This window comes from Mauremys reevesii, linkage group 19 (genome assembly GCF_016161935.1).
Source record: "Mauremys reevesii isolate NIE-2019 linkage group 19, ASM1616193v1, whole genome shotgun sequence".
In the NCBI taxonomy this organism is placed as follows: Eukaryota; Metazoa; Chordata; order Testudines; family Geoemydidae; genus Mauremys; species Mauremys reevesii.
In genome coordinates, this window is record NC_052641.1 from 1368080 (window position 1) to 1392152 (window position 24073).

Genomic DNA, 24073 nt, shown 5'->3' on the forward strand with positions numbered 1-24073 from the left:
AGGATATGCTGTAAAGACAGGCTGCATTATAATAGCGTGAATTTACACAGTTCCTACTGTAGTTAAAAGTTGCATTCAGATTCCCAACAGGTTCTCTTTTGTGCTCCACATAGTTCCAGCCCAATTTCCTCTTGGGCTAGCTACTTGCTGGCATTCAGAGAACTACCTCAGGTCTTGAATTATTGGTGGTCTCAAACTTGGAAAATGGATCTGTACACCAGAGACTGACACTGTGGCTGTTAATTAATCTTACCTAGAGACCTCTCTCCAAAGTATTTTAGTTACTGGGCTGCCAATCACACTTCCCCAGTGGGAGAAATTGTGTGATCACTTAATTAAACAATAAAGTACTAGTACCTGTGGATTAAGCACCTGTGGATAATGTGAAGTGATAAGTGCTGACTATATATTAACATAGTTCCTAGAACAGCATTCCCTTCTGTTCTCTTTTGGAAGGGTGAAAAAAGATCATTACCAATGTAGCTTGTAAACTGTGGTTCCCCCGCCCCCATCTCCAGATAAGCTGCCTCCAGCAGTTTTTATAAACTCAAAGGAAAACAAAGACCTGTTTCTGTGCTGAAATCAGCCAAGGTCAAAAAGAGTGGGTCCCCCCCCTTAACTTCTGTATTCTGTGCAACAGTATCTGAACTCCTAAGATTGGCAAGTTTCCATCCACTCAGTTCAAACAGTTGAAAGGATTTTGCTCACAATTCTTCCTACCCAGCCTCCTGCCAAAAAAAGTGTTGGCTGTGGACTGTAAAGATGCAGGAGAATCTTCAGCTCAGAAAGAAACGTTATCAAAGTCAGAGGCATGTGTAAACTGTAGGTTATGGGAGAGAAACCCCAAGGCTCTAGACAGTCAGAGACACACTGCCTCACCTGGTCCCAGCCCCGATCCACTGGCAGCATGTGCTGGGAAGAGAAAGCAGTGACAGGAAACAGGAAGAGTTAAGAACGCCAAGTAGAAAGGCAAAAGCATTAATTACTTAGAACAGCTAAATGTGGCATTACAGGGGCCTGAAATGTGACAAGAGAAGCATTCAACCTATTTCTTGTTTGACAGCTGCAAAAGCTCAAAGGCAGAAAGAACAGCAGTGAAGTCATTTTTAAAAAGCAAGGGACTAAATCTTTCCAAATGTGCAGGACTGTATGGAACATGGATGGTCAAATGGACTATGCACTCAACTGGGAGCCAGGAGCTTCTGCATTCTAATCTCTGTACTGCCAGTGACAGCAAGTCATTTCACCATTCTGGAGAGCAGTGATACCACCAACCTTATAAGAACATGGCAAAGCCTTGATATCAAATACTCTGCAAGTGCTAAGCTGAAATGTACTACCCCAGGGGCAGCAAGTTACAGATTCACTGCTCCTCACTGAGACCTGGGCCATGCCGGGATAGAGGGCTACATCTGGTTCCACGTTAAACTGATATGGCTACTTGAGAGAGAAGATGGGTGAGAAAGTAAGTCTACTAAGAAATTACCTCACCTACTATGTCTCCCTAATATCCTGGGACCAACACAGTTACACTATGATGGCTACTAGAAGTGAGTTTGACATATAACACTATATTACCATATCTGAAACCTGAGATTTCACGGATTTTTGAAATCAAGACATCTTATCAGAGAATCAAATCTATCAGGTAAGAGGATTGTTATATGGATATTTAGCTGTGCCCAAGTTCTACCAGCCATTTAACAGTAGGAGAGGAGCTTTTCTGGGAAACTGACAATGTAGTAAAATAGGCAATGTGCAGTTATGAGGCCCTGCTAATATACATGGTAGCTTAACTTTCTGTTTTCACACCAAATGGTAGCTAAGAGTAACTTTTGTACCTTCCATACCAATTTAACAATTGAAAGAATTCCAAGCTAAAACATCTTTAAGCCTTATGCAATAGAAGCTACAGTGCTGGGGCCATGCAAACACCTAGATAGATCAAATGAACACTAAGGTAACGGCTTTAGAAACCATGAGTGAGAACGACTGGGTTCTCTTTTTAGGAGAGTTTTAGGTCAGAATCCCCAGCATCTGTTAGATAGAATTGCAAACCCCTCTCTAGCCTCAGTCAGAGCTCTGTGCTTGTACTTAGTGCTTGGCTAGTTTTACCTTCTCCTGCTCTGCATGCAACACCCTTGCCTGAGTGTGTTCATTTGTCGTTTGCAATGAGTTGTTTCTCTGCTCCATCAGCAGGTTGCTCTGTTCAACATACCTAGGAAAGGGGGGGGAAAAATCATAGAAAGTGACTTGAGCACAAACACAAAAGGGGCCTTGAAGTGAAAGCCTATTATGGAGGAAAGACAACAGTGTTTGTGACAAAGCCTCATTAACAGAGTAAATTCCAAAACAACTCTGTTAGATGTCTTGCACACAAATGAAACTAAGGATATGTGGCTATTTAAGATCTGTCAGTTTAAGGCCAGAAGGGACCATTAGGGCATCTAGTCTCACCTGCTGTACAGCACAGGCCACCAACATCACCCAGCAATTGTACGCTAAACCCAACAACCAAAACAAAAATCAAAGTACTATAGACCACAGGAGACTAGATTATTCTGTGCCACAGGCACAGAATAGGAGGTACTGAGGTATACCAGTATTTGAGGCTCTCCTGAATGCCAGGGAAATTAAATGATATACACCCAGATAATCTTGGCAAATGAGATGCACCCACATTCTGCAGAGGAAGGCAAAACCCTCCCAATGTCACTGCCAATCTGAACTGGGGGAAAATAAGAACATAAGAAAGGCCGTACCGGGTCAGACCAAAGGTCCATCTAGCCCAGTATCTGTCTACCGACAGTGGCCAATGCCAGGTGCCCCTGAGGGAGTGAACCTAACAGGCAATGATCAAGTGATCTCTCTCCTGCCATCCATCTCCATCCTCTGACGAACAGAGGCTAGGGACATCATTCTTACCCATCCTGGCTAATAGCCATTTATGGACTTAGCCACCATGAATTTATCCAGTCCCCTTTTAAACATTGTTATAGTCCTAGCCTTCACAACCTCCTCAGGTAAGGAGTTCCACAAGTTGACTGTGCGCTGCGTGAAGAAGAACTTCCTTTTATTTGTTTTAAACCTGCTGCCTATTAATTTCATTTGGTGACCCCTAGTTCTTGTATTATGGGAATAAGTAAATAACTTTTCCTTATCCACTTTCTCAACATCACTCATGATTTTATATACCTCTATCATGTCCCCCCTTAGTCTTCTCTTTTCCAAACTGAAGAATCCTAGCCTCTTTAATCTTTCCTCATATGGGACCCTCTCTAAACCCCTAATCATTTTAGTTGCTCTTTTCTGAACCTTTTCTAGTGCTAGAATATCTTTTTTGAGGTGAGGAGACCACATCTGTACACAGTATTCGAGATGTGGGCGTACCATGGATTTATATAAGGGCAATAATATATTCTCAGTCTTATTCTCTATCCCCTTTTTAATGATTCCTAACATCCTGTTTGCTTTTTTGACCGCCTCTGCACACTGCGTGGACATCTTCAGAGAACTATCCACAATAACTCCAAGATCTTTTTCCTGACTCGTTGTAGCTAAATTAGCTCCCATCATGTTGTATGTATAGTTGGGGTTATTTTTTCCAATGTGCATTACTTTACATTTATCCACATTAAATTTCATTTGCCATTTTGTTGCCCAATCACTTAGTTTTGTGAGATCTTTTGAAGTTCTTCACAATCTGCTTTGGTCTTAACTATCTTGAGTAGTTTAGTATCATCTGCAAACTTTGCCACCTCACTGTTTACCCCTTTCTCCAGATCATTTATGAATAAATTGAATAGGATTGGTCCCAGGACTGACCCTTGGGGAACACCACTAGTTACCCCTCTCCATTCTGAGAATTTACCATTAATTCCTACCCTTTGTTCCCTGTCCTTTAACCAGTTCTCAATCCATGAAAGGACCTTTCCTTTTATCCCATGACAGCTTAATTTACGTAAGAGCCTTTGGTGAGGGACCTTGTCAAAGGCTTTCTGGAAATCTAAGTACACTATGTCCACCGGATCCCCCTTGTCCACATGTTTGTTGACCCCTTCAAAGAACTCTAATAGATTAGTAAGACACGATTTCCCTTTACAGAAACCATGTTGACTATTGCTCAAGAGTTTATGTTTTTCTATGTGTCTGACAATTTTATTCTTTACTATTGTTTCAACTAATTTGCCCGGTACCGACGTTCGACTTACCGGTCTGTAATTGCCGGGATCACCCCTAGAGCCCTTTTCAAATATTGGCGTTACATTAGCTAACTTCCAGTCATTGGCTCCTCTAGCCTTCCCCCAGCCCTGCTCCACTCCCAGTACCCTGCTCAGATCCCTAGCAGCCAGGCCCTTCTCTCTCTACCAGCAGAGAGAGACCTGAGCTTCTGGCTGCCCAGGCCTTCTTGTAAGGCCCGGTTAGTGTGTTTGGGGCGTGGCCCCAGCTGCAGCCACTTCCCCCAGTCAGCTGGGGCTTTACTCCCTTCCCCAGCCTCAGCCCTCTCCTGGGCTGTTTCAAGCCCTGCAGGGCAGGAGCGGGTAACCACTCTGCTACATGTATATATAGATATCTTAAGATATTTCAGCATGGCCCTCTTAATCCGCGGTCCGTTAACACACGGTCGTGACAACTTGACTCCTGACATCCACGCGTAAACAGGTCTGAAGAAGTGGGTATTCACCCACGAAAGCTCATGCTGCAAAACTTCTGTTAGTCTATAAGGTGCCACAGGCTTCTTTACTGCTTCTACAGGTCTGTACTGTAAGTTGTTTGCCCCCCACAGCTCCTATTGGAAAGGCTGTTCCAGAACTTCTCTCTCCAATAGTTAGAAATCTTCTCAATTCCAGCTGAATTTGTTCATGGCCAGTTCACATACATAATTTTTTGTGCCAATACTGCCCTTTAGTTTAAATAGCTCTCCCATCTCCCTGGTATTTACCTCTCTAATGTGTTTAGACAGAGCAATCATATTCCCATCTCAGCTGCCTTTTTGCTAGACTAAACAAGCCAAGCTCTTCTAGTTTCCTCTCATAAGACAGGCCCTCCATTCCCTTAATCATCTTTGTTGCATTAATTCAAGATGAATTTAAAGACTGGAATGTGGGTGACCAGGATCGTACACAGTATTCCAGATGAGAGAGACAGTATGCTGCAAGTTACAGAAACATTGGTCAATCTAGAGATAGAGGAAATTGGTTAGTAACTCTGCTCCATCGTCCTGCCAAGAGAGCAGTGTTGCTGCAGTACAATGAAGTGTTTAACATCCCAAGTGATGAGGCTTTCACCACTTCCTTTGGGAAACTATTCCATTCTAGAGACATTGTATGGCATATATCTGAGAACGGTGATACATTGGGAATACATCCCATGCACCAGCACCATTCTCCATTTGACCTGAAGGAGCAGCAATAAGAATAACCAGAGAGAGCAGACCCCTCTCCCTTTGGCCATAAGGACTGTTCCTGTGATGTGGTCAGGAAAAGCAGCAGCAGGACTTTACCTGCCTGCTGTGCTCCAAGTTTATGACAAACCCCAGTTTCAGAGATATGCACGCCTACAGTACCTACAAAAAAACACATGTCCTTGTGCTAGAACCTAAAGAATCTAGGGCCCCTGTCCCCTGAATTCAATAATCTTTGTTCCTTTCAGCAGTGAAATGAAGACCTTCTCTACAGGCAAAAGAGAAAGTGCAGTTAGTAGCCAGGTCTGTAGCCATGAGTAGGCTGCACCCGCCCATTCCTCACCGCTGATTCCGCTCAATCAATTCGCCGATCTTCTCATTCTGTTCTTCAATTCGGCTGCTCTTCTCAAATATCTCCTGCTTCAACCTCTCGTTCTCCTAAGGTGTAACCACAGAGTAGGAGCACAGTCATCTTACTTGAGGTGACCTAGGGGATGCCACCTACAGCTGACTTCATTATCAGAAGAAATTTAATAGTAATGCTGCTACCGCCTAGGCAGCTACACAACACAATATCAATTTCCTTACTGAGGAACCAACAAGGTTACCCTAACACTCAGCCACCCTCACCTGAATGATGCGCTGGATGTTGCTCATGATCATGGCAGTTTCCATGGTAACCGAAGAGATGCCAGGTAGCAGCAAGTTGTTGCTAGTGTTTTGTTTCTGTAACTCCTCCACCTGTAAGGAATAAACCATGGAAGCCACACTTTAACATCCTGCTGATGTGAGCATTTAGCACATCACAACTTGTCACAACTTCACCTGAGACACACCAAGTAGGTGAAGTAGTATCTTTTATTGGACCAACTTCTGTTGGTGGATGATAGAAGCTTTCTAGCTTCATCTGATCACTCATACAGCAGTTGTAGAATATGCATGTAAACTACAGCCATGCCACCTTGTGCAGGGCTGTGGGATTCCTCACATGCGAGGCACTAAGTGTATGATCATAATAGACCGCTTTTTCATGAGGATCATCTTGCTGCAACTGGGCATTTTTTATAGTAGTTAAATTGCATGTGAAGTATAATTAGTGAAAACTCCACCTTTATATGGTTAAGTTACTGTATAATAATAATAAAAAAATGGAGATATACCTCTCTCTTAGAACTGGAAGGGAAGGTCATTGAGTCCAGCCCCCTGCCTTCACTAGCAGGACCAAGTACTGATTTTTGCCCCAGATCCTTAAGTGGCCCCCTCAAGGGTTGAACTCACAACCCTGGATTTAGCAGGCCAATGCTCAAACCACTGAACTATCCCTCCCCCCCGGTACAATGTACAAGCTAAACACAGCAGCCTGAACTCTTCAACAGAACACTTACTTCTGAGGCACTATATGGCTGAGACAGGCAAGTGGCTTTATCCCCTTATGAACAAGCCCCCTCCACATCAGGTCTCTCTCCTCTACTGCCAGGTCTATATCATTACCTTGGCAGCTAGATGATCCATTTTGTCAGCTACTTTGCTAACAGCCATTCGGATTTCAGTGTTATGTTGTCGAGCTTCTGTCATCAAGAATGAAGTAACATCACTAGGTGCTAGAATGGGACCGAGAGAGGTGACCAATTAGCGTGGCAAAAAGACCACCACAGAAGCAGTATTTGCATTGGTCTGCGTTCAAATCCTGGCAGCTACAGGGATTGCCATCTTCCTAAAGGTCAGTGATTAAGAAGATCTAGCAAACAAGACATGTTATTGCTTTAACTGTAAGAAACCAGGTCTATAATGGCAGGAAATCAATGGGACTCGTTTACAGCAATTCATAGATTCCAAGGCCCGAAGGATCATTGTGATCATCTAGTCTGACCTCCTGTGTAACAAAGGTCAGAGAACTTCCCAAAATAATCCCTAGAGCAGGGATTCTCAACCTTTTACTCCCCTCCCCCGCCATGCTATAAAAAGTCCAAAGCCCACCTGTGTCACAACTGCTTTTCTGCATACAAAAGCCAGAGCCAACATTAGGGGGGTAGCAAGCAGGGCAATTGCCTGAGGCCACACACCACAGGGCCCCCCACAAAACTAAGTTATTCAGGCTTCATCTTCAGCCCTGGGTGGTGGAGCTCAGACCTCAGGCTTCAGCCCCCTGCGGTGGGGCTTTGGCTTTCTGCTCTGGGCCTCAGCAAGTTTAATACAAGCCCTGCTTGGCAGCCCTCCTGAAACCTGCTTGCAGCCCCCCAGTGGGCCCTGAAACGTTGGTTGAGAACCACTGGCCCTAGAGCATCTCTCAGAAAAACATCCAATTTTGATTTAAAGATTGCTAATGATAGAGAACCTACCACGACACCTGAGAAATTGTTCCAATGGTTAATTATCCTCACTGTTAAAAATGTATGGCATATTTTTCCAGTTTGAATTTCTCTCACTTCACCTGCCAGCCATTGGACTGTTCAATCTGATAGAATGGTGTAAGAGCTCATTGTTAAATATTTGTTCCCCATGTTTAATCTGTAAATTCCTACATTTGGCAGCCACAATGACAAACACATGGAATAGGATAAACAAATAATAATTTATAATGAAATTTAACAAGTGACTATGTTAAAGAGTCACTAGCCACATGCACACTCAGGAATCGATCTTAGGAATTTTTTTGCCCATATTAGTCCCTCCCCTGAGTGCACCTTGCGGGGTGGAGGGCGGAATTTGAATTATTAAGAATCATTTGTCCTTATCTGACATTAAAAAAATAACATGGCACAACATAAAACTGAGCCAGCAGATGTAAGGGTTCTGAATGGGATGGCTGTATGTCTGCTTCCAGTCCTGTGTGGATATTTATTACAAAAAATTTTTACAATGCATCAGTGCAGCTGAGAGATTTCATATGGTGCACATTTTCCTGACATACCTTGGAAAGGTGCTGGATACATCTGTCCTAGAGGCTGGAGCTGGGAAGCAGCTGCAGTTTGTGAATAGGTATATGCCATTTCTCCATACGGCTAAGGGAAGAAGACATTTCATTTTGTTTTGTTCTAACAGTTTCAGTTACACGCTACTCACTATAATTTCTGGATGAAATTTGAGAAACAAGGTCTGAGTGGAGCATCTGTAGATTAAATAGTCTCAAAATGGATGCTAAAATAGCAAATGTCATTGAAGCCATTTTTAAGGAAGAACAAGAATAAAACCCATTCACTTCTGTCCTACCTAGAGATGACCACCACAAAACCCAAATAAATATTCTCCTGACAAGCGTTCCTCACTCAATGTAAGTGAGCTGAAGCATTTGAGGGTCACAAATGCTATTAACTCAGACTTTCCATTTAGTCCAAAACAGGAGTTTTGCAAGGGAGTGTGCAAGCTGGATACACCTAGTAAATGTTCTCTGAATTTAGACCAATTAACATTCCAACCACAAAAAACATCAACAAAAAAACCCTGCAAGAGTACAAATAATACAGGCACAAGTCCAGCAGCAGAGTAGAGGCTATCTAGTTTACTGCACTGAATGTGGCATGTATTACACCTGCCTTGTGGGAAAGTGGCAGATAGCCCTTAGAGCAAGTGCAGGCTCTTGAGACTAGAGTGGCTGAACTGGAGGAGCTAAGGGAGACAGAGAGGCACATAGATGAGACTCTCAGGACACAGTAGAGAAGTCCCACTCCCCATATGACAGCCTCTGTGCTGTTGAGGAGGATGAAAGTCTTGGGGAAGGAGAACATCAAGGTGGAATGGAGGGAAATAATCCCATAATAATCCTCCTTCCAGATCATGTCATGGTATTCTCTCATGAGGGTGGGGAACTATGTTATTAGGAAAAGCCTGTAATAACAACAACAACAACAGGGGTGTGATGCTGGCAGACCAGATGCCAGCTAATGCCAAGGCCTCTAGGCCTCCTTTAACACTGACAAATCCATAGCTGGAAACTAGTCTGGCTCACATGTATGTCAGTATTGTTAAAATAAGTATCAGAGCTATAAGAATGTGTTTAGACTTTAGGATATGCTTGTAAGTTGCTGCGTGTATTAATCTCACTTAATAGCTGTATCCCATGTTATAAGGTAATATTTAAGTGTTTGTTCCATAACATAAAAGTGTTTCCTAAAACTATAAAACCCCACAGTCAGGAGAGAAGCACTACCGAGTATGAAATGCTAGTATATCACAAGACGTGTTATCTCCAACACAACAAAAGAAGGCCCTGAAGACAAGCCATAGTGGAACATCAGGAGAAAAATACTTTGTTGATTGCTCCCTCCCACACCCATCAAAAGGGGACATACACAAGCCCTCATCCCATCACAGCTTGTACTCTGGGGTAAGGGGATCAAAACGCCTGAAAAGAAGAAAATTGTTATCACTACGCTCCTTGGAATTCAGAGAGGGCAATATTTCTAGCAAAAGCAAGGGACCCCCATCTGCTTGGCCTGGGTTAGCCCTAAAGGACATATGCAAGCTCTATATTATAGCAGCTACTATTACCTTTTGGAATCTAACACTATATCTCATTTGTGTGCGTATGCTTACCTGCTTTAACCTTGAAAATAATTCTCTTATTTTTTTTTCTTAATTAATAAATCTTTAGTCAGCATTCTAGGATTGGCTACAAGCATTGTCTTTGGTTTCAAATCTGACGTACAGTTGCCCTGAGGTAAGTGACTAGTCCTTTGGCACTGGGAGTAACCTGAATATTGTTGTGATTTTTGGTGTAAGGTGCCATCTATTACAAAGGCAGGCTTGCCTGGGTGGCAAGATAAACCAGAATACCCAGCGAGACTGTCTGTGACTCCACATTTAGACTGTTATAGTGCTTGAGAAGTTCACACTTGACACCTGGTTGGTGAAATCTAATAGAAGAACACACTACTGATTGTTACAAACCTGGGCACAAACCCCAATCTGCCCTGAGATTGGCACTTACAGTCATGAGTTACTTCAGAGAGCCTGACTGGGGGACTGGAGTATTAGAAATATAGATGGTTGGGTTTTGATGACTAAGAAAGCCACATGATAAGTTGCCTGCTCAGTGTGAAGGTCAAGTACCTCTCAAGACATCTAGACAGACCTATGTGCAGTGCTGGGGATGAGCCATTGGTCATGGTACAAGTCAGTACCAATGACATAGGGAAAGGTAGGAGAGAGAGAGATCCTGGATGCCAAATTTAGGCTGCTAGGTAAGAGACTGAAGTTCAGGACATCCATGGTAGCGTACCTGAAATGCTTCCAGCTCCACACACAGGGTCAGTTAGGCAGGAAGAACTGCAAGGGCTTAATGAGTGGATGAGACTGAGTTCAGAGGAGGAATTTAGGTTTATTGGGACCTGTGGAAATTTTTGGGAAAGGAGGAGCCAATGCAGGAAGGATGAGCGCCACCTAAACCAAAACAGAACCAGAATAATGGCATGTAAAATTAAAAAAATATGTCTAGAGGCATTTTTAAACTAAGGGGTGGGGGAAACAGATAGGTGGAACACAGGATCTGGTCCAAGAGGTGAATATAGCTAAACCACTACATAACAGAGACCATAATGTAATAAAAGTTAACATCCTTGTAAGGGGAAAATACCAAAGAAATCCACCACAGTTTAACTTCAAAAAAGGGGAACTGCACAAAAATTAGGCTAGTCAAATGGAAATTAAAAAGAACAGTCATAAGAGTGAAATGCCTGCAACCTGTATGGAAACTTTTTAAAAACACTACAGTAGAGATTCTGACTATAAAGTATAACCCAAATTTAAAAAAAAAAAAAAAAAAAAAAAGGACCAAAAAAAGCTGCCATGACTAAACAGAGACAAAAAGACAACTTTTTAAAATTGGAAATCAAAACCTAAATGAGGAAAATAGAAAAGAAAAAACTCTGGCAAATCAAGTGTGGAAGTATAATTAGGCAAGCCAAAAACAAATCTGAAGAGTAACGAGAAAAAATAAATAAAAATAAAAATAAACCGACAAAAAAAATTCCTGTTAGTTTTTGTAAGTAAGTACATCAGCAGCAGGAAGCCTAACAAACCATCAGTGGGGCCACTGGATGATCAAAGTGCTAAAGAAGCACTGAAGGAAGACAAGGCCATTGCAGAGAAGTTAAATGAATGCTTTGCATTGGTCTTCACTGCAGAGGATGTGAGGGAGATTTCCACAACTGAGCCATTCTTTTTAGATGTAAAGTCTGAGGAACTGTTCCAAATTGAGGTGTCAACAGAGGTGATTTTGGAACAAATTGGTAAATGAAAGAGTAATAAGTCACCAGATGTCTTGGATGAATACCATCTGGTCCTGAAGGAGCTCAAATATGTAACTGCAAAACTATTTACTGTGGTATCAGGTTTCAGAGTGGTAGCGGTATGTAACTTATCACTTAAATCAGCTTCTGCACCAGATGGACAGGCAGAGAGCTAATGTAATACCAATTTTTTTTTTTTTTTTTTAAAAGGCTCCCTAGGTGACCTGGGCAATTACAGGTCAGCAAGTCTAACTTCAGTACCCAGTAAAATTGGTTGAAACTATAGTAAAGAATGGAATTCTCGAACACACAGATGAACACGATATATTGGGGAAGAGTCAACATGACTTTTGTAAAAGGAAATAATGCCTCACCAATCTATTAGAATTCTTGGAGGGTGTCAACAAGGGTGAATCAGTGGATATAGTGTACCTGGACTTTCAGAAAGCCTTTGATAAGATCCCTTGCCCAAGACTCATAAGCAAAGTAAGCAGTCATGGGATAAGAGGGAAGTTCCTCTCATTGATCAATAACTGGTTGAAAGATAGAAAACAATGGATAGGAATAAATGGTCAGTTTTCAGTGGAGAGGGGTTTCCGCTCCACTGGTCTGCCAAGGATCTGTACTGGGACCAGTGCGGTTCAACATAAAAGACGGTTACTCACCGTTGTAACTGTTGTTCTTCGAGATGTGTTGCGCCTATCCATTCCAGTTAGGTGTGCGCGCCGCGCGTGCACAGCTCTTCAGAAGATTTTTACCCTAGCAACACTCGGTGGGTCGGCTGGGTGCCCCGTGGAGTGGTGCCGCTATGGCGCAGGATATATACCCCTGCCGACCCATCCGCCCCTCAGTTCCTTCTTGCCGGCTACTCCGACAGTGGGGAAGGAGGGCGGGTCTGGAATGGATAGGAGCAACACATCTCGAAGAACAACAGTTACAATGGTGAGTAACCGTCTTTTCTTCTTCGAGTGATTGCTCCTATGCATTCCAGTTAGGTGATTCCCAAGCCTTACGTAGACGGTGGGGTCGGAGTTAGATGTTGCAGAATGCAAAACTGCTGAGCCAAAGGCTGCACCATCTCTGGACACTTGGGCCAATGAGGCAAAGGTGTGGACCGAGGGCCAGGTAGTTGCACGACACATCCCCTGAAAGGGTACGTGAGCCAGGAAGGCAGCAGAGAAGCCTGAGCCCTGGTGGAATGTGAAGTAAGGTGGCTCTATGGAACATGTGCCAAAACACAGGAGGTGCGGATGCACGACGTCAAAGACGAAATCCTGTAGGAGGAGACAGGCATGCCCCTCGTCCGGCATGCCAGCTCGACGAAGATTTGGGGGCGTTACGAAAGGGCTTTGTCCGCCCGATATAGATCGCGGATGCCCTACGGACGTCTAGGGAGGGCAATTGCTGCTCTCCTTGCTATAAGTGAGGCTTCGGAAAGAAGACCGGAAGGAAGAGATCCTGGATGATATGAGAGGCTGACACCACCTTTAGGGAGGAAGGCCGGACGTGGTCACAACTGCCCTTGTCCTTGAGAGACACAGTATACCGTGGGTCCATCGTGAGCGCCTGAAGCTCGGAGACTCATCTGGCCGATGGAAAGGCTACAAGGAAAAACTGTCTCCCAGGACAGGTATGTCAGCGAGCATGTCGTCAGTGGCTCAAATGGGCAACCATAAAACTGGTTAGAACCAGGTTGAAGACCCAGGTTTTGGCGGGGCCAACTGGGGGGGGGGTATAATGCTCCAAGCCCTTGAGGAACCTAGAAACCACAAGGTGTAAGAATACGGAGCGGCCACTCTCCGCTGGGTGGAAGGGAGAGATGGCTGCCAAGAGTGCCCTTAATGATGACCGCGCCAGGTGCTGCTGTTTTAGAGACCAGAGGTAGTCCAAGACGGAATGGATCGGGACCTCGGCGGGAGAAACATTGTGCGTTTCGTAGCAGCAGGAGAAACGCTTCCACCCTGCCGGATACGTTAACCGAGTGGAAGATTTCCTACCACCCAGGAGAATCCTGTAGAACCGAGGCAGAACAATGTAATTCGGATCGGTTTAGCCACGCAGCAGCCATGCTGTGAGGTGCAGGGATTACAAGTCTGGGTGGTGAAGCTTGCCGTGATCCCGCGTTATGGGGTCTGGACAAAGAGGTAGGGAAATAGGGTTGGCTACCGACAGGGGTAGCAACCTGGGTAGCAATCCAGTGCTGCCTGGATTACGCTGGAGCGATCATGATCAGGTGCGCTCCGTCCCTGCGGAGTTTTAGCAGGACCCTGTGAACCAGCGGGAACGGTGGGAAATCGTACAGCCAATGGCTCATCCACAGCATCAGAAAACCCCTCCAAAACTGAGCCTGTGGAGAGGCCTTGGAATGAGGAGAACTTCTCTCTCTTTTCGTTCTCGCGGGAGCGAAGAGGGCTATGCGGGGAAAGTCCCACTTCCGGAAAACGGAACGGATAATGTCCGGAGGAAACGACCACTTGTGAGACAGGAAGGATCTGCTGAGGCGATCTGCCAGCTGAAATGCCTGGCATACAAGGCAGACTGCTCTCAGACATTGATGTGTAAGGGCAGCTCTTGAGCCGACCGAAGGCCGTGAGTGCGAAACTGACCCAGGTGAGCACCCAGCTGAGAGATGGGGTGTCTGTCATGAGGGTCCCCGAGGGGTTAATGGAACAGCCTGCCTGGATACACCAGGGAGGGCGCTGACTCCTGGTCGAGGGAGCTTAGGATGCTCAGGGGGAACGAGACGACCAGGAGTATGCTATCTCTGCCCGGGTGGTACACCAAGGTGAGCCACGATTGAAGTGGACGGAAGCGAAGCCTGGCATGTTTGGAAACAAACGTGCAGACAGCCATGTGACTCAGGAAACCTAGGCAAGTGCGAGCCAAAGTTGTCGGGAAGGTCCGTAGACCTTGTACAATTGTTACCATCGCATGAAACCGAGGCTGAGGTAAGCAGGCTCTGGTGAGACTGGAGTCCAGGATGGCCCCAATGAATTCTATTCCCTGTGGGGGAACCAGAGTGGATTTTACTATTGATCATCAGGCCTAGACACAGGAATAGGTCCATGTCGATGCCCACAGGACTGGTAACTTGGGCCGGGAGGTCCCTCGAATGAGCCAATTGTCTAGATACGGAGAACGTGTATCCGACAGTGGCGAAGAGAGGCGGCGACTACCGCCATGCACTTTGAATACACTTGGGCTGTATAGAGGCCAACCGGGAGGGCCGTATACTGGAAGCGACGGTAGGCCCCTGTGGAAGCCAGTAAATAATTAACAAGGTTTTGAAGAGATCTTAATGACTGTTAGTTAGCATGAGTTAGGTTAACTCTGACCCTGGTGACGTGAGGAAGCAAGATAATGTAAGACAGAGTGAATTGTGTGAAAGTTATTACGACCTTGCAATATGCAGTCTTGCAGTCTTGTTTTTCTAGTGAGATAGCAGAAAAGCTTATGTATAAACAAAATGTATTTGTTGCTTTTTACTGTCTGTATTATTGCTAGAAATTGTCCGAAACAACGGTATAAAGGCTTGATGTAATTGTTTACCAGTTGAGAGACCTGTCCAGGACCCTGTGTCCTATGGCACTCTCTCCCCTCCATTGTAATTACTGGAGAAATAATAAAGTATTTAATTTTGCTGCACCCAAACAAAAAGCGAGAACTGAGTTTTTCTTCAACAATTTGGGGGCTCGTCCGGGATGGCAACGCCCACGGACTCACAGACAACTACTACGGATCATTCCCCTTCGAACCCCATGGCGCCACATGAGAGGTATGAGACCTTTTGAAATCTCTATTGGGGTATCGGAGGAGGACTGTCCCTGAGGACGTCTGTCTCTCTGTTGGGCTCACGCCATCTGAACTTATTGACTGTGCAGCAGGATCAGATGCAAAGTGGTATTGGGGAGAGGCCCCAATAAGGTTAGTTTATAGCAGTACTGGGAACTGCTGAGTTGGCCAAGGAAATGCATAAGGTAATGCATAAGGTAATGCATAGGTAAATGCATTAGAATGCACCGGTGCTGAGGGGTTTTTACCGCCTCAAGAGGGGTTGTCATACCGCCTCATGGTATTGGTCCGGACCAGGTAAAGATGCATCATGGTTTAAAAAAAAAAAAAAAAAAAAAAAAAAAAAAAAAGGTTGAAAAAGGGTTAAAAAGAAAAAGAAAAAGGAAGAAAAAGAGGCCTTGGTGTGTGTGTGTGTGTACACCAGTGTGAGTGGCTGTTACCGGGCTAGCCCGGTAACTAGTGGATCTTTAGGAGATCCGACCCACGGTGGGCTGACTCAGCCTGGCATAGTCCGGCGAGGAAGCTGCCTAGGTCTAGGAGTGTGTGAACCCATCTTCCCTCCCCTTTCCTTGTGAGTCTCTCCTGTGTGAGTGGAAAATGGGTAAGGGACTGTCTAAATATTCCACCTTACCCCCTAAGGGTGCCCCAGCATATTACATGTATGTACATTATGGTCCTAAAACCTGCAGGTATTTAAATGATTGGAATCTGTATACGCGTGAAAATTCATTTAAACAATGCCCATTAGAAGGTACCTTCAATCTAGATAAGATCATATATCTCAGTGGAGCTTTAATCACAAAGAAAAACCTCTGTCACAGTGTGAGCAATTTGTCTGGAACGGGTTAATTTGAAATTCGGCTTAGCCCTGAGATAAAGGAGAAGTTGTTTTGTGTTCAAGGTCATGAATTAGTGCGGACTATGCTAAGTGCAAAGAAAACTGCTTTCAGCCCCAGCTGCTTGTGGAAAATAGAGGCACTACAAGTTACAGAATTGGAATTATATTTGCAAAGCTTAACTTCCCAGTGAGACATGTGTGAGTATTGAAGTGGTTTAAGGCTTGGGGCATTCATATTTTTCCCGAGTGATGTGGGAGCATTCCCAACACTCTCCATTGTTGTTTTATTATTTTTAATGAAGCTTTAAAATTTGATTATATGCTCTGTTGGTCTGATCACCTGACATGAGGGATAAATTAGTAACAGGAATTTGTCACAGTTTGGTGAGCAATTAAGAATGGGAAGCCCTGCAGAATTTACACCATTTATCTGTTTTACCCTTGTTATTTTGTGTTTGCTTTGTTTGGTATTGTTGGTATTATATGATAAGGATTGTATGGTTAAAGGTGAGCCCTAATAGAATAAGGAAACACTATTTGGTTTTGGTGCACTATTTAGCTTTGGCTCTGTTTTGTTTAACCGGTTACTGATGTTTTTCTGCTCTGTTCATTTGGGCGTTGGGTGTGTGAGCGGAACTGAACTTCTCGTTCGTAATTCCTCAGGGTGGAAGCCATGTGTGCGATGAAGCTCTGAGGTTGTCCTGAGATTTTACAGTCCCCCCCCCGTAGCGGACAATGTAATAGAAGTAGAAAAATCTGGCTTAGACTGTAATTTTCTCTGCTCTCTGTGTAATTTTCTTTTCTGTTTAAGTGTCAGCAGACAAATGGGTGGGTCTCTGGGTAGACCCCCAAAGGGGTTTGGATTATGTGTTAAGTGAATGGCCATGTATTTTTGCCCAGGTGGCAAGCCTTACTAGGGAGGACTCAGGTAGTCTTGTGAGTAGAAATGTTTTGGGGACAAGAACAGAAGGGTGGGGGCTAGTTGAGTAGCCCACCCTCCTAGCTAAGAACTGGTTGTGGAACAAACTCGTGTCCATGGACGGGACGATTCAGCGAGAAAAAAAGGATCGGGCCCAAGCGGGAGGACAACAGACAGAGTGATTGGAAAACAGGTTGGAAACTTTTGAGGGTGTAGTGGAAAGAAGGAGTAAGTGAATATAAGCATGAGGATTTCAAATACTCAGAAGGATATTTGGAATGGTGATTTGCATTGGTAAAGTGGCTGTTGGAAGGAAAAAAGCAATTGATTTTTAAGGGAAAATGAAAAATTGACTGTGTTTGCTGGGGGGAACAGCAGTTGAACTTTGTGAAAATGCTAAAGAGAACAGTTTTTTGGTGTCTTTGACATGTTTGTGAATGAATTCAGGCAAAGAAATTATTAGATTGCACTCATTTGGCTATGAACAATTTTGTTAAATCAGTTGAAGAATGTATACAGTGCTATGTAATGAAATTTTATTAGGCCCTACAGGCACTATACGTGGGGATGGTATTCTTTCAGTGTTTAAAAGCAGGAGTTAACAGTAAAAAAAAAAAAGCAAGCCGGAGAGCATCTGTGTTAATGCAAATTAACTAACTGATAAGGTAGAGGCCGCTGAACCAGGGCTGTCTAAGAAGCACATACGAGAAAATATGGGGTAATTCCTCTGTTTTGCCTAGAATCAACAAGAGTATTTGTATATTTTAAGTATTTAACTGCCCCGAAGGGGTGGACCTCTGTTTTTGTCTTTCAGATAATCAAAGAACATTAATGCCAGCTACACAGCATTCAACGTACCTTGATTTACTGGCACAGTAAAAAATTATGTTGTGCGTTCTATGTTCTGTCTTGTCGTGTTTGTCTAGTGGCCAGAATTGTTGTGGTTCATATTTTCATGAGATGGTCTGATTTGAAATCAAGCAGAAGTGTTGGATTGAAATACAGATACTTGTTTTGTTTAACTTAGAATACAAAGTGTTTGGTTACATCAGAAAAATGTGATATACTAAAGTCTAATACATTTTCTTCAGTAAGAGAAAGAAACTACATTGGCCAAATCTTTTCATTGAGAATTGTTGTTAAAATCATACTGACAGTCTTTGGAAGCAAGGACATGAAAAGTTAACCCACTCCCCATATTGTACAAGGGATCCTTCTGGCTACCTCAGACTTTTAGCCAGAGGGCTGGGGATGGTGGATAGCTATTGGACTAGAAGTTATATTAAGTGAACTTCTCAAAGTGGGTGTGCTTGTCCTGGCTTGTTCTTCCAAAGTTCTGTAATAAGGTTATTTTAGTGAAAGGGTATATGTGGCATACATTGAATGATAATACTTCTGTACTGTATAACAGTACTGTTTATGTGTTCATGGTATGAAAAAGGTGTATAATTGAAGAGTAAAAGTTTCCTTTGTAGGTTACATGGAAAAAACAACCAGAGAATGGCTAACATGCGCTGGCCCCAGTCAAGGACACTGCTTGGCTGCTTACCAAGGGAAGTGGGGGGGGGGATGGTTACTGCAGTTACACGAGATTGGTGTGCAGCGGCCAGCCCACTCTCCTCCTTGGGGACCTTTTGTAAATATTCAGATTGATTTTATTTCGATGTCTACATGTTGTGGTTATGGATATGTATTTGTTTTAGTTGATGTATTTACCAATTGGGTTAAAGCTTTTCCCTGCAGGAAAGCTGATGTCAGGACTGTTGTGAAATTTTGCTTACAGATTTTGTACCACGTTTTGGCATCCCTGTGACTATCAACAGTGGTCGTGGAACTCACTTTACTGGACAGATTGTAAAGGAGTTATGTGCAACTCACTGCCCTCACCACCCAGAATCTGCTGGGACAGTGGAACGCCAGAACGGGATTTTAAAGAATAAACTGGCCAGGATTTGTGCTGAGACACACTTAAAGTGGCCAGATGCCCTTCCTTTGGCACTGATGTGTTTGAGAACCATTCCCAATCGAACGACTGGACTCAGCCCTCATGAAATTTGACAGAACACCCAATGCTGACTACCAACTGCACCCCCACTAACCCCAGCTCAGATGGACATTCATTTGCTGGATAACATAATGCTTACATATTGTCAGGCACTAATGAAATGTGTTAAGTCTTTTTATACACAGGTGATGGAAGCACTACCAAAGGATCCTGTGCAACCTTGCCACTCGTTGGAACCAGGAGCCTGGGTCTACATAAAGATCCATCAGCGAAAGACTGCCTTGGCTCCATGCTGGAAAGGCCCTTTCCAAGTCCTGCTGACTACCGACACCGCTGTGAAGTGCCACAGACTGACTGCTTGGGCCCAGGATTCTCACTGCAAAAAGACCCCTCCACATCAGGAGAATTTTCCTATTGATGATTAGCCTATTCTTTCTTCTAGTTCTACTGTGCTTCTGGACAGCAGGGAAAAAGCTCCCTTGTCCACTGACAGATCAACTGTGCCTTTAGACTTTTCTAGAAAAAGCAAAGCCATTACAGGGTGATATGTGCTGGAAACCTCTCCCCTGTAGGATGCTAAACCTTGATTGTTTTGGGAACGAAGAAGAAACACTCACTCCACTGACATTGCCAAAGTCCAGGAATTCCTGACTGAAAAGGACATTGAGAACTGACCCTGGTGAAGAAACAAAGAATTGTACACTGGCAGGAGGAAATTTGTGGGACCCATGCTTGGGACTGTGGTATTAATTGGATTTTGGGGTTTATTCTACAGGCTGTGCCCTGTGTTTTGGATAAATCCTTCAGTATGTATTGCCCTCCCTAATTGGATTTTACCTGACATTGCCCTTATCCAGTTTTCTACATACCCAGATTGCTCACAAGGGGCTACCATTAGATTAGCACAACAAAAGGCATGGGTTATTTCCTCTAGACAAAAAGGGAATTGACCAGATCCCTGTGGGCTGGAGCCAATAGTGTAGTAGCCATTTGGACTACTCTTCCAGGCCAAGAACATGATAAGAAATTGGGGCAACTAGAAAAGGCCACTAGTCTTATTTTTGAAGCTCAGCTATCTTCAGTACAGGCTGGAGTTGGTGAGTTACATGTCATTTCCACCCTTAGTTCTATGACCCAGAAGTTACTGACAGAGATGGTATTGAATATCACTGAGGCTGGGAAGGCATTGCAGTGGGATCTGGACTAGACTTGGCCCACTACCCTTCCAGACACGTCAGGAGTACCATCTGATCTGTGGTCATGAAGACATACTTGGACACTTTCTGGATGGAAGTGTGGCCATTCACAGTGCTCCTTCCGAGCATATGGACCGGTTAGGGTGGGTGTGGGCTCCCACATACCGAATCCTGCTGGGTCCATGGGGAGGATGTAATTGTTTACCGAGACATCTGGGGAAATTAGACCACCTGGTATCTCCAACTGATTTCTAGACAGTACCCCTAGAATGACACCTGACATTTTGGATAAGAATAGAGAGTCAATGGACATTTTGGCCGTTAGAACCACCACAGCTCAGTGTATCTATAAACTGAAGCTAGGAGAAGTTGTCACTGTTTATGACAATATTTGTTGAGAGGGTGGAGGTCAAGGAACTACCCTGACGGGACACCCATTTTTTTTCAACCTAATGATAGCTGTGTGTGCGTTAATGCCACCACTTTACAAGATATACATATTGATCTTACCACTGCTGCAGGCAATTATATCATTTACTGGCCTGCAGATAGAATGCAGATAGAATATTGCAAGTAGCTTTTAGATTTTAGGTATATTTTGATTGGACTAGAATAGTGCCTGATCAGTTTCAAAATTTGCTTTCATTGTTACCAAAGGTTCAAAGAATCTCTAAATTGCAAGGGCAAATTCCCATGCTTTAGAATATATATCAAGCTGGAAGGCATGCCTTTCATACAGCTTATAGAGTGTTTACTTTATGTACTAGGTATGATGTTTTGTGCTTTGTGTTCACGATTGTACAACAGTCCCATTATGTTATTCCTATAGGATTGTTATTATTTGTAGTGTTGTTAGTTAATTTAGGATTATATTATTGTTGTTGTTGTTGTGAATAACGTAAGAATAGCAATACCTTTCATGTTCATGCTAATTATGCATTGTCATTACGTCCCCTGACGGTTCACATGTTTGCTGTAGAATCTGAAGTCCATGGTTTCATGCGAATTGAGATTTGAAATTGTTTGTTGTAGTAGTAGTACAAAAGGGGGGAGTGTGGAAGCCAGTAAATAATTAACAAGGTTTTGAAGAGATCTTAATGACTGTTAGTTAGCATGAGTTAGGTTAACTGTGACCCTGGTGACGTGAGGAAGCAAGATAATGTAAGACAGAGTGAATTGTGTGAAAGTTATTACGACCTTGCAATATGCAGTCTTGCAGTCTTATTTTTCTAGTGAGATAGCAGAAAAGCTTATGTATAAACAAAATGTATTTGTTGCTTTTTACTGTCTGTATTATTGCTAGAAATTGTCCGAAACAACGGTATAAAGGCTTGATGTAATTGTTTACCAGTTGAGAGACCTGTCCAGGACCCTGTGTCCTATGGCACTCTCTCCCTCCATTGTAATTACTGGAGAAATAATAAAGTATTTAATTTTGCTGCACCCAAACAAAAAGCGAGAACTGAGTTTTTCTTCGACACCCCCAACCGGGGGTACCTTCTGTGTGGAAGAGAAATGGCGACGTGAAAATACGCGCCCTTCATATCGAGGGCGGCATACAGTCTCGGGGATCCAAGGATGGGATGACGGTCCCCATGGGTACCATGCGGAACTTATCTGCATCATGAACTTGTTGAGGTCCCGCAGGTCTAGGATAGGTCTGAGACCTCCCTTCGCCCAGGGGATTAGGTTTCGTCCTTAGGTACCTCCTGTATAGCTCTGATGAAGAGGAGCGTCCGCACCTGTTGCAAGCGGAATCGCTCGTGAGAGGGGTCCCTAAGAGGGACGAGGATGGGTAGGCTTTTGCCCCACTGGTGGTTAGAAGGACCTTAATTTTGGCTCCTTTGGGGGCCTGATTGACGCCTATGACCGCGTAAGTAACGCCTGCTGGCAAAGTCCTGTCTTTGTCTAGGCGCAGGGTAAGAGCGGTGAGGCTGGGGACGGAAAGGTCGGTGCTGAAGCACCGGCGTGTGCATGCCGAGAGAGAGCGCGCAAAGTGCCCCTGCTGCCCTTCAGGCTTTGCAGCCTAGGGCCCGTTTTTCCAGAGAACAGGCCTTTGCCATTGAAGGGCAAGTCCTGTATAGTGTACAGCAGCTGCGAGGGAAGGCTCGATAACTGGAGCCATGAAATGCGCCTCGTGGCAACACCCGAGGCCAGGGTCGTGGCAGCAGAGTCAGCTGCATCCAACGAGGCCTGGAGGGAAGCTCTAGCCAGCTTCTTCCTTCGTTCCAGGAGGGCATCGAACTCTTGAGAGTTCTGAAGAACCGACTCTGTAAATTTGCCCACCGCCACCCATAGTAGCGGCTGAGCAGGGCTTGCTAGTTTGCTACACGAAGTGGCAGGGCCCCCGCCGAGTACATCTTACGGCCCAGTAAGACCATTTGCCTAGCCTCCTTGGCTTTAGGGGCTGGTGCCTGCTGGCCATGGCATTCCATCCCATTGAGGGACTGGACGACAAGGGAGCGGGAGGGGGGGGGTAGATGTACCTAAAGGCACTCGTACCCCCTGGATGATACCATGCACTTGCGTTCCGATCAGAGGAGGGCCCGAGGAGTATGTTCCTGCCCCCGCCTCATCTGGGGAGGAGGCAGAAGAAAGGCCAGGGACAAGCGGGTCCTGTGTGGGCTCGTGCTCCTGGACGACCTCCTGATCCGGTGGGATCTGGGAGCCCGGTGGCTGAACCGGGGCTTGCTCCGTACCGGTCGGAGGGGGAGGCTAATTGTCGCCTCTGGCACCCAGAGCTCCAACAGAACGGAGCGAGATGGGAGCACCGGTATGCCTCTGGCGTGGTAGTATGCCCAAGGTGACTAGAAGGACCACTGATAGGTCTCCTGGAAGACTCTGGAGGGCACATCGGAAAACAGAGTACTGCGCATATGAAGTGTCCGCACGTGGCAACACTGATGCGTGGCTGGATGGTGCTGAAGGAGCTGAAGAGCCTTTGGTAGAGTCTCCTTCTCTAACTGACGTCGCTCGACGCGGCACCGGGGATCGGTACCGGGAGACATACCGGTACTGAGAACGGGACCTGCCACCGCAGCTGTGCCGGGCGGTCGACCGAGAGCGCGAGGCTCGATGTTCAGGAGTGGCTACGGGAGTCTCGGTGCCTGGGGCGGTGCCGGGAGCGGGATCGGTGCCGAGTGTACCGGGCCAGCGAACGGGACGCTGACCGGTGCCGCGAGTACTAAAGGTACCGAAATAGAGAACGGTGCCGAGACCTCAATCGGTGACGGGACCGAGAACGTCTGCGGGACCGCGATCGGGAACGGTGCCGCTCTGCGGTACCGACGCAGGGTGGCGTGAGCAAGACAGGCTCGCCGATAGACAATGTAACCCGCACCGGCGGTGTCGGGGGTTAAAGCAGCGCAGGCTCTGCCCTTGCCATCAACTTCCTCGCTGTGGAAATGTTTCCAGCATGGAGGGAATAGTGAGCTCGACCACAGCTCGCACCGGGGAGCGTTCAGGTGCTGGACTCGACGGCTCTTGTGTGTCCGGAGTCTACGGTGCTGATACTGTCGGTGCCGCAGCAGGTACCGGTGCCGGGCAGTACAATGTAGTAGAGCACTCGGGCTGCGGAGCAGGCGGCTCGGACGCAGCTTAAAAGCGAGCTCGACCACGGCAGGTACCGGGGAGCTTTCCAGCACCGGACTCGACGGCTCTTGCCTGGCCGGAGTTAACGGTGCGGATACTGT

General features: G+C 45.2%; 1 protein-coding gene across 10 annotated transcripts in view; it reads right to left on the reverse strand.

Annotated features, from left to right (window-relative positions):
* FKBP15 (FKBP prolyl isomerase family member 15) overlaps positions 1-24073 on the reverse strand; it is a 96925-nt gene that overhangs the window by 22297 nt on the left and 50555 nt on the right. For 8 of the 10 annotated variants that reach the window (XM_039506568.1, XM_039506571.1, XM_039506567.1 and 5 more), the window contains exons 15-20: positions 8316-8406; positions 6896-7005; positions 6035-6145; positions 5748-5842; positions 2116-2218; positions 880-912 (exon numbers count right to left, since the gene is read on the reverse strand). In XM_039506568.1, coding sequence (XP_039362502.1) covers positions 880-912; positions 2116-2218; positions 5748-5842; positions 6035-6145; positions 6896-7005; positions 8316-8406 — 543 coding nt within the window. The remainder of the gene's footprint in view (positions 1-879; positions 913-2115; positions 2219-5747; positions 5843-6034; positions 6146-6895; positions 7006-8315; positions 8407-24073) is intronic. The other 2 variants (XM_039506574.1, XM_039506570.1) reach the window with 1 other exon arrangement.